Source organism: Aricia agestis, chromosome 15 (assembly GCF_905147365.1).
Source record: "Aricia agestis chromosome 15, ilAriAges1.1, whole genome shotgun sequence".
Classification (NCBI taxonomy): Eukaryota; Metazoa; Arthropoda; class Insecta; order Lepidoptera; family Lycaenidae; genus Aricia; species Aricia agestis.
The window spans coordinates 7,066,328-7,083,035 of record NC_056420.1 but is presented as its reverse complement, the minus strand read 5'-3'; the positions used below and the strand labels follow the sequence as shown (position 1 = coordinate 7,083,035).

The 16,708-nt window shown below is 38.0% G+C and overlaps 1 protein-coding gene and 1 pseudogene across 1 annotated transcript in view; both read left to right on the top strand.

Annotated features, from left to right (window-relative positions):
* Positions 1 to 7,063: 7,063 nt before the first annotated feature.
* The window catches only part of LOC121734039 (serine/arginine repetitive matrix protein 1), a 225,029-nt gene continuing 215,384 nt past the window's right edge, over positions 7,064 to 16,708 (top strand). Inside the window, exon 1 of the mRNA XM_042124441.1 lies at positions 7,064 to 7,704. Coding sequence (XP_041980375.1) covers positions 7,322 to 7,704 — 383 coding nt within the window. The 5' untranslated portion in view covers positions 7,064 to 7,321. The remainder of the gene's footprint in view (positions 7,705 to 16,708) is intronic.
* Positions 9,916 to 10,024, top strand: LOC121734560 (annotated as a pseudogene).

Below are 16,708 nucleotides of genomic sequence, written 5' to 3'. Positions count from 1 at the left end.
TTCAAATTAAGAATTTTTTTTTTATGAAATAAGGGGGCAAACGAGCAAACGGGTCACCTGATGGAAAGCAACATCCGTCGCCCATGGACTCGCACTATCAGAAGAGCTGCAAGTGCGTTGCCGGCCTTTTAAGCGGGAATAGGGTAATAGAGGAGGGAAGGGAAGGGAATAGGGGAGGACAGGGAAGGGAATAGGGTAGGGGATTGGGCCTCCGGTAAACTCACTCACTCGGCGAAACACAGCGCAAGCGCTGTTTCACGCTGTTATTAACCGACTTCAAAAAAAGGAGGTTATCAATTGGACCCGTATGTATGTAATATTTCCAGAACCGCCCAGTTTTCTTGTACTTATAATGTTAGTCTATAGTCTATACCTAATTACCTATCCCACCAAAAACATACCTGTTAAAATGGGGCCAAGTTCCTATCGGCAAATTTTTGATCTAAAAAAAGAGTTGAAATCCAATCCAATGCCAAGTTTAGATGCACTTCATCGATCGTTAACCATTTTCATCAACAGCCTGATCCATAATACTTCTAATTTGAACGTGGCAGGTCAATTTAATTATATTATTATCTAATTATACAATTATGAATTAATCAAGAGTTACGTATAGCACGAAAATCTGCCAAGTTCAAATTTAGAAGTATTATGGATCAGGCTGTTGATGAAAATGGTTAACGATCGATGAAGTGCATCTAAACTTGGCATTGGATTGGATTTCAACTCTTTTTTTTAGATCAAAAATTTGCCGATAGGAACTTGGCCCCATTTTAACAGGTATGTTTTTGGTGGGATTTCAATACTTTTTTCAAGAAATTATACCTATTTTAATTTTTTTATTAATCTACATAAACACACGACCTCGTGTCAAATTTCATTACGTTAGGAAAATTGGAAGTGGTATCTACCGAAGCTATATCTATTAAATTTGGTATACTGCTTAAGTACTAGCACATAGTTACGTAGGTATAATTTTATCTTTGCACTCGCAATAGGCACTGAGCTATAGAGGGGTCAAAAGTGCGTCGAAACGGTTCGTGTAAATAGTGCACGGCATGCGCGGGACTGCTGGAACTTGGCCGCGCACTCCGTGCGCTTTGATCACTTATCAGCGTCTGAACAAATGTGCCAAATTTCAAAAGTGTATGTATGTCTATGTATGTTTGTTTTTATGTTTGTGTTCGCATATCTCCGGAAATACAAGTCCGATTTAAGTAATTATTTTTTGTTGTACTAGGTATTGTTCAACTTAGGTAACACTACAAGTTTTATCAAAATCGATTTAAGTAGGTAGTAGTTTTTGAGAGGCAATCTTAATTCTCAATTTATTCTGCGTTTGCTATTGTCACAAAATACTTACATAATATTAGTACTTACCTACAACTTTTGTTAATAATAGTACTTATTTTAAAAACAAAAAAATTTTGAAAATCGCTTCACAAACGGCGCGCGGCAAAGTAATCGTTGAACCTACAAAAAAGCCTAACATATTATTATAGTACCTCCTCCTTTTTGAAAGTCGGTTTAAAAAAGATAAAACCGACTTCAAAAGTGTACTCGACGGACAGCTGACGACCAAATCGGTCATGTGGCTTCAGCTGTATTAGAACTCCGTTAGCTACTTCCCTGAACAACCCCTTCGGATAATCTACGTGTTGACAGGCCGTGGGTGTGGGTGTGGTGGGGCGGGGAAAAGAAAGGAAAAAATGTAGGTTCAGCGACTTTAATTTTTTTTCCAAACGGTTGCTCTGTATTTCCTGTGCACCGAATACATTTTTTAAATCGATCAGGTGGTGGGAAAGGGTTGCCAGCGTCAAGTAAGTAAATTATTATTATTTTCATGTAGGCTCAGCTGTGTTGGCTTTTTTGGTTATTTTTTTTTGGAATTACATACTAACTAATCTCGCGTCAGAAAATAATCCAATACAGCTGAACACACATGAAAATAATAATAATTTTCCTACCTTTAATTAACGCTGGCAACCCCTTCCCACCACCCCATCGATTTAAATTTTTTATTGGGTGCATAGGAACTACGAAGTACAGAGCAACTGTTTGGAAAACAAATTAAAGTCGCTGAACCTACATTTTTTTTCCATTTTTGCCCACCCCACCTACACCCACCGCCCACGGCCTGCCAGCATGCAGATTTTAATCGGGCTTTGACCCACCCACTGAGCTCCGTGGACCCACCGCACATTCCCACCATTGTCATGATGTATCTCCTGTGTCGCCAGGCGCTAGCTTACCTAAAAAGCTACCTTTACAATATCTATGCTAAAGTATTGAAAAAACGTCATGTCAATCCTCATTTACGTTGCCTAACTAGTAACTACCAGTTGCCACCCACTGCATCACCCGGCGGATATATTACGTAAACATAGAAATTACTTGCCAAAAAGTCCTTTTGAGTTTCACAATATATAGGCACCTATAACTTGTCAAAATAGAGTAGACGACGAACACAAATTTAAATTAGCTAAGTAGGTACAAATTGTAAAACTTTATTAAACCAAATAAAAAATGTGCCAGAATGTAATATTATTAATTGAAGTGTACCTATAAACGTTGACAGTGAAAAGACGAGGCGAAATAATCCGCCAAGTGCGAGTCAGACTCGCGCACGAAGGGTTTCGTACCATTATAGAGCAAAATTAGGCCAAAATTGTGTTTTTTGTATGGGAGCCCCCTTAATTTTTTATTTTATTTTAATATTATTACTAAATATTATAGTACACATACAACTAAGTACTTTAAGAAAAATTCAAGTACCTACCTGTTGCCATTATTGATATAGAGCAAATCCCGTTTGTTGTATGGGAGCCCCCCTTAAATTTAATTTAATTTTGTTTTTAGTACCTATTTGTTGTTATAGCGGCAACAGATATACATAATCAATGAAAATTTCAACTCTCTAGCTATTACCGTTCTTGAGTTACAGCCTGGAGACAGACAGACAGACAGACGGACAGACAACGAAGTCTTAGTAATAGGGTCCCGTTTTTACCCTTTGGGTACGGAACCCTAAAAACCACCATTCGAGCTAAATGTTGACGCGGCATTCTCGTACGATTGTTTGAGTCTCTAAAGTCTAAGGTCTAAACGGTTTCGTGGTACGGCCCTGATTACGATTAGAAGTTCAGCCGTCAGTGTCTACTGTTTTTTGACAGACTATACAGGGTGTAAAAAAATAAGTGATAATACTTTAGAGTGTGTACGTGTTCCTTGTAGAGAGTTTACTGTGAAAGTAGCAGCGCTGAAAGACGAAAACATTTTTTCGCTTTTGTATAGGCAAGGGCCCGAGCGTCACGAGTTTCCCCATACAAAGATGAAAAAAATTTTTGGTCTTTCAGCGCTGCTACTTTCACAGTAAACTCTCTACAAGGAACACGTACACACCCTAAAGTATTATCACTTATTTTTGTTACACACTGTATAAGTTATGTTTTTAAAAAGTCCTACTAACACTAGAGGAGGTCCGCAGTGGCGGCGCTAGGCGGTGGCGAACAGGGCAATCGCCCGGGGCCTCGCTCTTGCAGCGGCCTTGAGTCAAAGAAATAAAAAAAAAATGACTTTATTTAATTTGTATAACCATGAACGAATTATACAATGTATAATTCGTCCATGGTATAACTTTTAAAGCATTTCTCGTCAAACATAACGAATAGCATCACAATGGTACTTTTCGGTACGACAAAGGCCTCGCAAAGACGTGCCGCCCGGAGCCTTGCAATGGGTAGGTAAGGCCCGGCCGCTTGCACTGGAGGTACCATCATAGTACTTATATCGAGGAAATTGATTCCTAGACAGTTGACAAAAAATCGCACTCTTAATGTCTGTTTCATCACTTTCCGATAAGTAAGTAAGATATCACTTTCGGATATGCTATCCACAACTTATCTAACAGATACTCCAACTTCATCTGTCAGATAAGTTGTGGATATCCCAAATTTATCAGGAAGTGGAGAAACAGAACCTAAGGCTTGTTGAGGCTTAGTCGAATTAAACAAAGAAAATTAAAGGAGGAAAAGAAGTTTTTTCCAGCTGAGCTGCCATCAGGAGCCATTGGAATAAAAACTTTTTTGTTCCGTCGTCGGATTCGAACCCGCGACCCCCGGCTTGAGCTACCAACAGCCCACCAACCAAAGACTTCTATTCAAGTAGAATTTTTTGCCACCAACAGCTGAGGTCGTCAAAATATTATTTTGAATGTACTTTTAAATTATGTCTGTACAATATGTTGAACTACCCACTAACCACCTGCGGTTTGCCTTTAGCCGTATACGGAGGGATGTCCTGGATCTGTCTAACACAGGACTCCCTCCACGACGTCCGGTCTACCTCAAAAGGGACCGGACTTCCACCAAAGTAAGAGAACGCTTCGGCAAACTGAAGCGTTCCCCTCGGCGCGGCGTCGGGACTAGCCAAGCCGGGCAGGTTCCCATCCTTGCCCGGAGCCCCGGATTCGACGGAAGTTTGGAGGTTCGCGTAACGACGCCTCCGCACTCCCGTCCTACGCCGGCGGAGCGGAACGGAGGATGGGTCATCCTCTCTGATCCGCTCCGCGGCCTCTTTCTGCGAAAGGACGGTTTCGCAGAAAGAGACCGCCGCCTGCCACAATATGTTGAACTTGAGTTCCATTCCATTCCATTCCATTCCATTCCATTCCATTCCATTCCATTCCATTCCATTCCATTCCATTCTATTCCACTCCACTCCATTCCATTCCATTCCATTCCATTCCATTCCATTCCATTCCATTCCACACCAGTCCATTCTATTCTATTCTAAAGATTATGCGATAAGCCTTTACTCGAGCTATCCAATTACCAAAGCACATAATATATTATATTAGACCAAAATACAATGCATTAAAAACACAACACTCTTTGGCGCGGTCGGTTGAGATGTTTTGTGTTTTTCGATAGCAACTAGGTGATTGTTATCACCTTTGTATTAGCTCCGTGGTTATCACACGTAATAGCGTGTGAGTTGGGAGTGTACCCCTGGCCACCCCTGCGTATTCTCTTCAGACACTACTGCGCTTTAGGGGTCAGATTCTAGTAACTCGAATATAGCTTTAATCGCATGTCAATCAGACCACAACACTACTCTGCAGCGTCGCATCGTAACAACAACATCCCTGTTTACTCGTAACATAGAGCTAAGGCGCTTTGCAGACGACAGGGCGGGGCGGGCCGGTCAATTTCGCCGCGAACGATAGCACAAAGTGAATCCTATATAATACCAACGCACACGGCGGGCAAAAAGACCGCGCAGCGCGCCGCAGGTACCCGGCGGGCACTGGCGGCGTAGCAAGTCCGCTGTCCGCGGCTGCCCGCCGTGGATCACACAAACCATGTAAACTGGTAAACTGCAGTAACGCAGACGGCGTGTACTTTGTGTACGCGGCACGGGCAGCCGCAGACATCGACGGGCAGACGCGGTCTTTAACGCGGTTTTTTTCGGACGCGGTCGCGGTTTTTGCTTCGCGGACAAAAAGCCCGCCCCGCGCCGTCGTCTGCAACTGCATTGCAACACCGCAACGCAGTGTTGTGGCCCAACGTGTGTGCTTCAGTGTAGCCTGCAACAGAAGCGATATTCGAGGAATGAAAATCTGGGCCATGACTTACAGCATTATGTAATCCACTGGCTAAATACGAGTCTGACGCATTTTTTGGTAGTTCCCGTTGAATGTAACGTAAGCTTTTGTAAGGTTCTTTCACCTGAACAAGTACAAAATTCAAATGATTTGAAATTGTTTGAGGCGATTTTTAGATTTACGAAACTATTTTGAATTGCCTATTCTCGTATGCTACTTCTAGTATGCTTACATTCCTGAGGCCACAGCCCACATTACACAATTTTAATGGAAATATTACATGACACAAGCTAGCAATTAATCAACAAGATTAGGTATCCTTGTAAATCTTAAAATTAAGCCCCAATTTCATCAACGACTGTTAAAGTTAACGCTCGAATTAGTATCACGTTACCTCTTTCATTTTTCTTATGAATGAAAGAGCAGACATGACATTTTAACAAGCTGTTAACACTAACATACGACAGGCGCGGTTCGAAGGGGGGGTCACAGGGGACATGACCCCCCCCCCCCCAAATCTAAGGTCAAATTGAAAAATCTCAAAATCTTGCCAAATAATAAAAAGGAAATTTCTAGTTTATCCTATAACAGCGATAATTTTTTTTGTGTGACCCCCTCCAAAACTTCAGGCTGCGACCGCGCCTGACATACGATGGTGAAATTGGGGCTAAGTATACTTAAAATGCACTGTAAAAATGTGCCCAAAAAGTGCCACTGACAATAGAAGAAATTGATTCTGGTCTATGGTGTGACGGTCTAATAAAACTGGTACCTAACTGATACTATGGAAGTAGGTACTATATATATATTATAGTTTTTGTCGATAGAATATACATTCTATACAGGTAACAGATAATCCCATCTGGGTGGAAAAGTGAGCAATCGAGAATTATTAATGAAGTATTAACATTTTAACTAGTAAGTAGTCTTTGTGATAACGACAAGAATTTTGTCGCAATAGCCAAAATACTGCCAAATAAATAAGGCAAAAACGGGTTACGGTACCTAATACCTATAATGGATTTTGCAAGTATCTAAAGACAGAATGAAGATAACATTAAAATACATTAAAATTCTATACACCACCATTTAAATGAATTTTGACATAGTACTTTATTGTAGTTGTTAGACCAGCCAGTCAACCAACGAAATCCTACAATTTTATCAATAGGCGACAGCACGCCTTTCTTATGAATGAAATCCGCTTTCTTTGAGAAAATGAAACAAAGATTTTTTTTACAGCGATCGAGAACGAATCAATCACAATCGACGACAACTAGGCCAGTTAAATGCGTCCGCATATTGCATTAAAAACATGTAACCATATCCGATGCACGGATAAAATTAGATATTCAATAATGGGAAAGGGGAAACGGGGTCCGCCATTTTGGAAGTTGTTCGAGGGCTATTCGCGAGGGGACCGCGCATGCGCGGCCCGCACCCTGTCTTTGATCCCGGCTCCCGAGAATATCATGTCAAAAAACTTATTCTCTCCCCACGAACAACCGAAAACATCTAAACAATAATCGTCTGATCTTGCTTCGAGAACGACCAGTGATGATCGATCGGCCCGGCCGTCTCCGAGTAGCGAAGATGCCCGGACAATGACAGCGCGTGAACTTCATTGATAACTCGCCTGGCCCCCGAGATGTGCAGTGAAAGTGAAGTGTACATGTGAACGATCGGACGATATGGGATGACAGCAAATACAGATTCATGGAAAAGGTTTGGAGAAGGGTCGGCCTCCATTCCTCCCGGAAGAAAAGGGATGGAAGCGGCACTAGCGCGGAAGTGACGGCGGCGCTCCCGGAGGCGGAGTACCAGAATATCCATACGCTGCGAACGGCGGATCTGATCAGGCAGAGGCAGGGCGAGGAGAAGTCGACTCTGCGCTCCTCGTACATTATCAAGAACGGGGATAACTTCATCCTGGTGGAGAGGCGGCGTCGTCGGCGTAGACGGAGCGGTACCCGCGCCTCGTCGGGCAGCCGGCACCAGACACCACCTGTGGAGGAGAACAGAACCGAGCAGAAACGTCGTCCGCCAGCCAAGTTGAAGATATTCGGGATCCAATGGCCCTTACACTCCAGTGACTCAAGGTAAGTGCTTGTATGATGTATGTTATAGATTTTCATTTCAAATTCCAGGCATAATTATTTTCTCCGAACTCTACATAATTTGTAGAGTTATTTGTAGAAACAATGCAGGTAGCATTGTTTCTATTACTGGCTGCAAGAAAACTATGATTTTAGGTCCCATTTTGTAAACTTGCAAAACCGAATCTCACACCTATAGAATGAAGATACATCCTTTATTTTGCAATTTAAATCAGGCTGAGCAAAGTAAGCAAATCTTTCAAAGGTCAATGTATACGCCTATACAATAAAATTCCAGACGACGTCCAAAATCTTTCAATTAATAAATTAAAAAAAGTTGTTAAAGATCGTTTGTGTGCTAAGGCTTATTATAAGGTAACTGATTTTCTCAATGATAGCTCACCTTGGGAAAAATAAGCTGACTAACCATAGGTCTCTTGAACTATATAAATGTACCATATTTTTACTTACTATAAGTACTTACATACTTAACGTAAATTAGTTTATACTATCTTTGTTATTTTCCACCTTTTTGGTAAAAGGTGGCCCCGTGCGTGTTTCTTACGCTGGTTCTTCTCGGCGGGGTAGTTCCCGAACCGGCGGTAGGTCTCATGTAGACACGACGTTCTAAAAGTGTTAACTTTGTTAACCTATTTGGAAATAAATATTTTTGATTTGATTTGAAATTTTTTAACTCAATCGCCACTTGAATACTCATTCCAATTTCCAGCTTGTTTACAGCAATTAATTTGTTTCGTCAATCGCTCATTAGTCGTAATTAGTCGTAATCCTGTTTTAATTATGAAGTAATTGGAGTTATTACTAAGTAGGCGTTAAGCCTATTATTGTTCATAATCTTTCTTTCCTTATAGAGCTATATTTAATGGATCCGCTAAAGAATTTAATATTTATCCAACAAGTTGTGAATGCGAAATTATCTACTTAGATGTTAGGTCGAAATCCGATAATAGTGTACGCACTAGGCACTGTACATTTTTCGGGAAACAATCTATCCTATGCCTTTTATTATTACTTCATTATGACTTCACCGAAGTGTTTTGCCATTCATAAGGATACCAACTACCAAATGGAGCGATTCCCGTCATCAACATAATTTCCAATGGGACTATTAATTGACGTCCGTAATATTTTGATCGTGTGTGATGTTACTTTTGCCTTTATAGGGCTTTAACGAAAATCGAATGGACTTTTTGAAAGGTCAAAGTTTGAATTTCGAATAAAAATATTTGGTTATAAAAGCGCAAAGGAATTTAAAATATGTACCGTGTTTATGAATAGAGTAAACGTATGTAACAAGAACGAGATGTCACCCACAAAGTTTAGTGTGGGTACTATTTCTAAGTCTTATAGTATCTCCATAATATAATATAAATTTTAGCAAAGTCGGTTGTGCGGTTTAGGAGATTGACATGCAGATAGACATTAGACATCCTAACTGACGACGGTCAGGCGAACTGATGGTCAAACAGATTTGCGCTATTTATAATATTATTAAGGATTATGAATTAAATATGGTTCTATAAACACCCCTTTAAATATCTTTGAGTAGATCATCTCCAGTCTACGAATTTAAACAGGTATAATATTATATTCACTCAGATTTTACTCTGACATGGCACCCTAAATCCTTATGCCAACCACATAAGCATCACTATAATGTGGAAATCCTGCGATATATTAACGGGATATAGCAATAAATTCTGGCAAACAATCACGTCAGTAAGTAAAGCCGCGGGGGGTTCCCCAATGTCATACACACTCGTTTACTTTTCGAATAGTCAATGGTGCTTCTGTTTTAAATGTTTTAAATTTTTCATATTTTGGATTTCGAATGCATATTTTTATGGAAAATATGGCAGTGCCACTAATATATTATATTCTGTGGCAGTGCTAAGTTGCCAGTGTTATTCAATTTAATATTATATTGTATACAGTGTGTTTGGTCAGGTACTAGAGATATTTTAAGCACTCATGTATATGTACTTGTTATGCAAAAAAACACTAACTACTAAGGTCTAGCCCTCTTCGTCTCCACTTTATTATTGACTCTACCCGGTTAGCAAAAAACATTATTTTTTGCGAGGTTTCGTCCTATTGTCATAAAAATAGCCTTGAATGTAAGGTAATTAGATAGTCAAAATTAAGTATAAAAAAGTCATAACTTATTAAAGTACTTATTTAATTGTAGGTTTAAACGCTTCTAGGCCTTTTGGCTAAGATCAAAGTGTAGTATCTGTTCAGCTTAATAATTGGATATAATTTGTTAATTTGTTGAGTTTCTATGTGTATTTGAGTAAAATATTTATATTAACATTTGTCAGAGGTGTCGGAAAATATTACATATTATTATGTCTATCCTTGTAGGTGAACTTGCTATGCTCATTATAGATTTCAGAACGTTAGAGTTATAGCGAGACTAATAAAACTTAAAATCTGTTTTTATTATCTTCTTCTTTGTCCACCCCATGTTCCCAGTTTATCTGGGGTCGGGTCTTCCTGTACGTTTGCGCCAGAATTTTCTGTTCTGGGTTGTCTCAGTAGTTATGCTTTCCTGGTCCATCTCTCTCTTAATGTTGTTCCACCAAGTTACGGGTGGGTTTCCTTGTCTGTTGTACACGTTTGGTATATTGAGGACTTTCTTTATGGCGTAGGCATCGTCTCTTCTTTGTATATGACCGTACCATCTCAGTCTGGACTCTTTGACTTTTTCCACAACAGGAGCTACCCTGAACGAGCCATTTATACACTCTTGCGGACTTTTTCTATACGGGTTGCATCATATCGGCCGCCCATCTGAGCATCTTCATCTTATTTAGGTACGTGCAGTTGTTGTTCGTGAGCTTTTTTCATAGTCCAAGATTCCGCACCATAGGTAAGAATGGGTCTTAACACGGACTTATAAACTTTTCCCTTGATCTTGATGAGAATTCTAGGTTCACATAGAATGCCAGTTAAACACCTCCACTTAAGCCATACATACATTGTACCTACATTTATACGATGTTGGACATCTTTGTCGACATTTGCATCTGATATTAGGATGGATCAAAGAAACTTAAAGCTCTCTATCTTCGAGAGTGCTATGCTGTCTATGAACACATTGTCGCCTGCATTTTCCGTTCCTTCGTAATTGCATTTGCATTTGTTGATGCGTAGTCCATGTTTTTCTATTATATCTACCCAAAGATTAAAATATGTTTCTTGCAGGTCGGTGACGGTCTTACTTATAAGTGCTATGTCATCCGCATAGAGCATGCACCATGGCGTAGGTTGCTGTATGTCGCGTGTTATGTAGTCCATGCATAGATTAAATAGAAGTGGGCTTAAGGCTGAGCCTTGGTGTACATCCACGTTCACCTGAAATGAACCACTAAGACGAGCAGGGCTTTTAACGGTGGTTGTAGTATTGGTGTACATGTCCTAGACTATCAGTGAGTAATGCTCCGGGGTACCATAATATAACCATGTGCTCTTAAGGACTGCCAAACCAGGTTTCGTGGTACCCTGTTGAAAGCCTTTTCGAGGTCTATTAAAAGGAGATGTAGGTTTTCTTTATTAGTGCGGTGCTTTTCCATTAAAAGTCGGAGATCATAATATACCTTACCCACCTTCCACATTTCTGTGATGTCTTTGTTTGATGTTAGTAGTGCCCCTTGGGTATCCATGTATTTATTACGTTTGACATCAAGAGTTTGCCTTTGTCGCTGACCTGCAACCTTATATGGATGCTGTTAAGCATTGGTGTGTCATCCCACATAGTTTTGAGTAATCGGCGTTTTAAGTTTTTTTGGAATAATCTTTATTTTCTGCTTATTTTAAGCAAAAAAAAATTATTGTGCGGTATCATTTTTCTTGTTGAAATGCGTAGATTATGATTATGAAAAAAGAAATTAATTTTACATTCGTTTTTAAGAGAAAAAGTATAAAAATGGTTAATGCTATATTGCTATAGGGCTTATTACATATAACATTAATGTCCTATTATATAAAATGACCTCGTCACGCCCACACCGCTGAACCGATTTTTCCGAAATTTGGTATGGAGATACTTTGAGTCCCTGAAAAGGACATAGGATCCTTTTTATTCCGAAAAAAATGTACGGTTCCCAGGCATTCAATAAAAATGATTTCTGCTTATACCGCTACATGGATTTCAATGATATTTGGTATGTAGGTACGTTATGTGTCGGGAAAGGACATAGGATACTTTACATCCGGGAAAAAGGTACGGTACCCGTATGATAAACAAAAATAATTTGCGCCTATACCGCTGAACCGATTTTGATGAAAATTGGTGTGCACATACTTTGACTCTCCTGAAAGGACATAAGATAATTATTGTCTTGAAAAATGAACGGTTACCGTGTTATAAAGTTTCCTATTTTGCGCCTAAGTCGCTGAACAAATTTTAATGAAACTTGGTATGGAGATACTTTGAGTCCCGGAAAAGGCCATACAATCCTTTTTATCTCGGAAAAATGTACGGATCCCAGGCGTTAAATAAAATGATTTCTGCTTATACCGCTACAATGGATTTTGATGATATTTGGTATGCAGATATACGTTATGTCTCGGGAAAAGACAGAGAGTTCCCGCTTCTTCTTCCCTTCCCGCAGAAAGATCTTATGTATTGCGTACACACTTGGGCACTATGATATTACTCCTGCGTAACTGGCCTGGTTTTATTGAAACCGGCCACCGCCACCGAAACCGGTGTGGGAGTTTTTAGGGTTCCGTAGCCAAATGGCAAAAAACGGAACCCTTATAGATTCGTCATGTCTGTCTGTCTGTCCGTCCGTATGTCACAGCCACTTTTCTCCGAAACCATAAGAGCTATACTATTGAAACTTGGTAAGTACCTAGATGTAGTCTGTGAACCGCATTAAGATTTTGATACAAAAATTGAAAAATTAGGTATCAAAAAATTTAGGGATTTCCCCTAGGTACAACTGAAACAAAAACTTTTTTTTGTCTATTCGTGTGGGGTATATTATATGGATAGGTCTTCAAAAATCATATTGAGGTTTCTAATATAATTTCTTTGTAACCTGAATAGTTTGCGAGAGAGACTCTTCCAATGTGTCCAACTTTTAAAGTAATTAAGATTTAAATTAAAAAAAATATATATATTATGTTCATTACTATAAAAACTACCAACGAAAATTGGTTTGAACGAGATCTAGCAAGTAGTTTTTTTATACGTCATAAATGGTAAACCTTAATTTACCTTTCATTAAATCAACTAAAATATAAAAATAAATCAAAAACCTTTTTATTTCATAGAAATTAACCTTATTGCTGCTGCGGAATCCTTCATGGGCGAGTCCAACTCGCACTTAGCCGGTTTTTATTTATTATGATTACCAGCATTGGACATAATATACTCGTTAGTCTAATTAAATTATTAATCTAATTGCAAACTAAAATTAGAATACATTTTATACATATTATTATTAGTAATTTTAATCAGATTAATTTGTAATCTGATTAAAATTACTAATTACTTTTTGCCCAACTCTGCACGTGATAAACTAATTATTTCTACATTAACTTAATTTAATCAAAATCGGTTCAGCAGTTTAAACGCAAATTAATAAAGTTTATTGCGTGAAAACCGAACTTTTTCCATGATAAAAAATATTATCCTATGTCCTTCTCCAAAACCTTATGTAATATCTACATGTACTCTATCGATATCATAAGCCAAATTCATTTTTACATTTTCCGGGAAAAAAGTATTTAATGTCATTTTAATTGATTCAAAGTATCTGCATACAAAATTTTATCAAAATCGGTTCAGCGGTTTAAGCGCAAATCATTTTAGAAACATAATACATAAATGCTCTATACAAAACCTCACTTACAGGAATAGGCATTACCCATTTTTGTACTCTAGAATATGCTACAGTTGGTTTTCAAAAAATGGATTTCACTGTCGTTAACCTTATGTTGTAAAGAACAAAACTGCATTATTAACTCAAAATCCGATTTTATGTGGAATGAAACACGAATATGCTTAACAGCAGCCATATGTGGTGTTTGTATCTTTTGCCTTTCCCAACCCTTCATAGGATTTCGCATTTGCCGCAGCTCGGGACTGAGCTACTGCCTTCAAGCATTTCACGATGTTCTTAAGTGTTGTATTTGTGGTGCGGTCTTCATCCAGATTTGATTTCTGCTAGATCTTGAAACCGTTTTTCTTAGATTTTATTTATTCCTTAATGCTATCATTCCACCAAGAGGGGTCTTTGGCATTTTGTAGAACTCCTTTTGAGACGCCAAGTATCTCTTTCGCTTTGCCCGGGCAGAATTGTTCAAAGTCGGGCCACATTTTATCTGTCGTTTTGTTCGTTTTCAGGTCTTCCAATGTCTTAACATTGGGCAAGTTGATATAGAAGCAAGCGTACCTTAAGACCGTGCAGTTCTCTCCACTTTGACGTGGGAGAGCCATGCTTCGGCACGAATGGGCCGGCTCAACCGGAGAAATACCACGTTTTCACAGAAAACCGGCGTGAAACAGCGCTTGCGCTGTGTTTCGCCGAGTGAGTGAGTTTACCGGAGGCCCAATCCCCTTTTCCCTTCCCTACCCTCTCCTATTTCCTTCCCTACCCTCCCCTATTATCTTCCCTACTCTCCCCTATTACGCTATTCCCTCTTAAAAGGCCGGCAACGCACCTGCAGCTCTGATGCTGCCGGATGCTGATGGCGCCGGAAGTTGCTTTCCATCATGTGTTCTGTCCTATCGACCTTGGTTTTAAGAGGTTTTGGGAGTTGGAGGATTGAAACCAGCAGTCTATATTGTGACTTGTGATGTGAGAGCGTTGCCTCGTATAACTTTGCAGTAGTTATATTATAGTTCAAGCATGTTGCTATTTGCCATTATGTTCACTAGGGTAATATAATAATAATAAGGTAAAAGCACTAATAGTAGACTCGGAACTAATAGATGACACTTACGACAAAAATACCATAAAAATAAGAATTACTCTAATTTTTTCTCAACACTTTAAATTTTATAAGCTTTTCAAACTATCTGTTGATGTAAAAAAATATATTTGGGACGCCTCCGGGAACAAAATTTTAAAATGGGATCAGTTTTCGTAAATAATGTGACCACGTCAACACGCGCTCGGCAATTTCTTAGCAAATAGGTTAAGGAAGGCGAAAAGTTGCACGTAAACTTTGAATACATTTATTTGATTTTTTGTAATTACTATTGATTTCATTGGATTAATGGTCATGTTGTATACACTAATTAATGTTTATTTATGATTTTTTTCCATTTTCCCTAACAATATAAAGGATGTCTACTATTAGTTCTTGAAAATGTAAAAAACCTAATAGATGATGATGGATCTCATCTTTTAGTTTTGCAATAAATACTAAAGTTATTTTGTAGTTTATTCTACTGCAAATATCACCACTATTCTCTGAAAATATAATTCTATCAACAAACTAACAAATTAGAAGTACTAAAAATGGACATATCTAAAAATCGATTGCTTTAGTTTTTTAGCAGTAAAAGGAGAGCTGAGAAAACAAAGAAGAAAAAAGAAGAGGCAAGAAAAGCATGGATACTAAAGACTGAAAATAAATTTACTAGGAAAAAATATGAAAAATAAAAATAAGAGGAAAGATAGTTTCAGCATGGAAGATGAATGGATAGAATCTGGAGACAACGTGGATAATATTTCATATGCATGTAGTTACTATGATGAAGTAAATGAAATCTTTAAAAAAAACGGCAAATAAAGACCTAATAATAGGAAAAATGTAATGTTCTATGTCAACTATTAGTTCATATTGGTGTCTACTGTTAGTGATGTTCGTTTTCTGTGATGTCATCTGTTAGTTGTTATGACTAAGTTTACAAAAATACCAATAATATATATTTTTTATTGATTTGTCAGAGAATAATTATAATAGTTTTATTTTGTAAGAGTTACTGAAGACATGGAAGAATTTATCAATCCTCTATTTTCATAAATATATATTTTATAACATTCAAATGTTTTATGTTTCCTTAAAGCGTCTGCCATTAGTGCTTTTACCTTAATTTATTTCTTTCAAATCATATTATGTAACATTTAAAAGCTTATAAAATAAGGCACTGTTTCAGTACAAATTCAGTAGTAAGCGTCGGGAGCTGTACTAGTTAAAACTGTGGCACAGCTCCCATTATGATTTGCACATTTGTAATAAGGTGTTCTACCTTTTTTTTAAAGTATGTGTTTGTAAGAGTCTCTCTAGTCACTCATTACTAAATCAACGGGCTGCAACAGTAAAACAAATATTTGATATTACACTTGGCCTTTTAATGGGATTATAGATGGGGATATATGGCCCTACATCCTCACTCTTTTTTTAGCAACAACATGCAGCGGGCTGGCCCATTCGCATTTTTAGAAATAATTAAGTTATAATAATTTTGAATTCTAAAATCAATGAAACAAGTTCCACATTACATAAAACATAACACTAGGGGTCAGGATCCCCCCCGACGAAAATATGTTTTAATTTTTATATTGATAGATAATAAATCTATATATATATTATATATATATATATATATATATATATATATATATATATATATATATATATATATATATATATATATATATATATATATATATATATATATATATATATATATATATATATATATATATATATATATATATATATATATATATATATATATATGTCTCAAAGGTGACTGACTGACATGGTGATCTATCAACGCACAGCCCAAACCACTGGACGCACATGCAGGTAGATGATATGACGTAGGCATCCGCTAAGAAAGGATTTTGATCAATTCCACCTCCAAGGGGTTCAAATAGGGGATGAAAATTTATATATAATAATACTTCTTAACGCAAGCGAAGCCGCGGGCAAAAGCTCGTATTAATATAAATGATAAAGAATGGACTAGTATCAAAAGTAGTGTGTGTATACTGTACACTCATTACTCAAAAACATT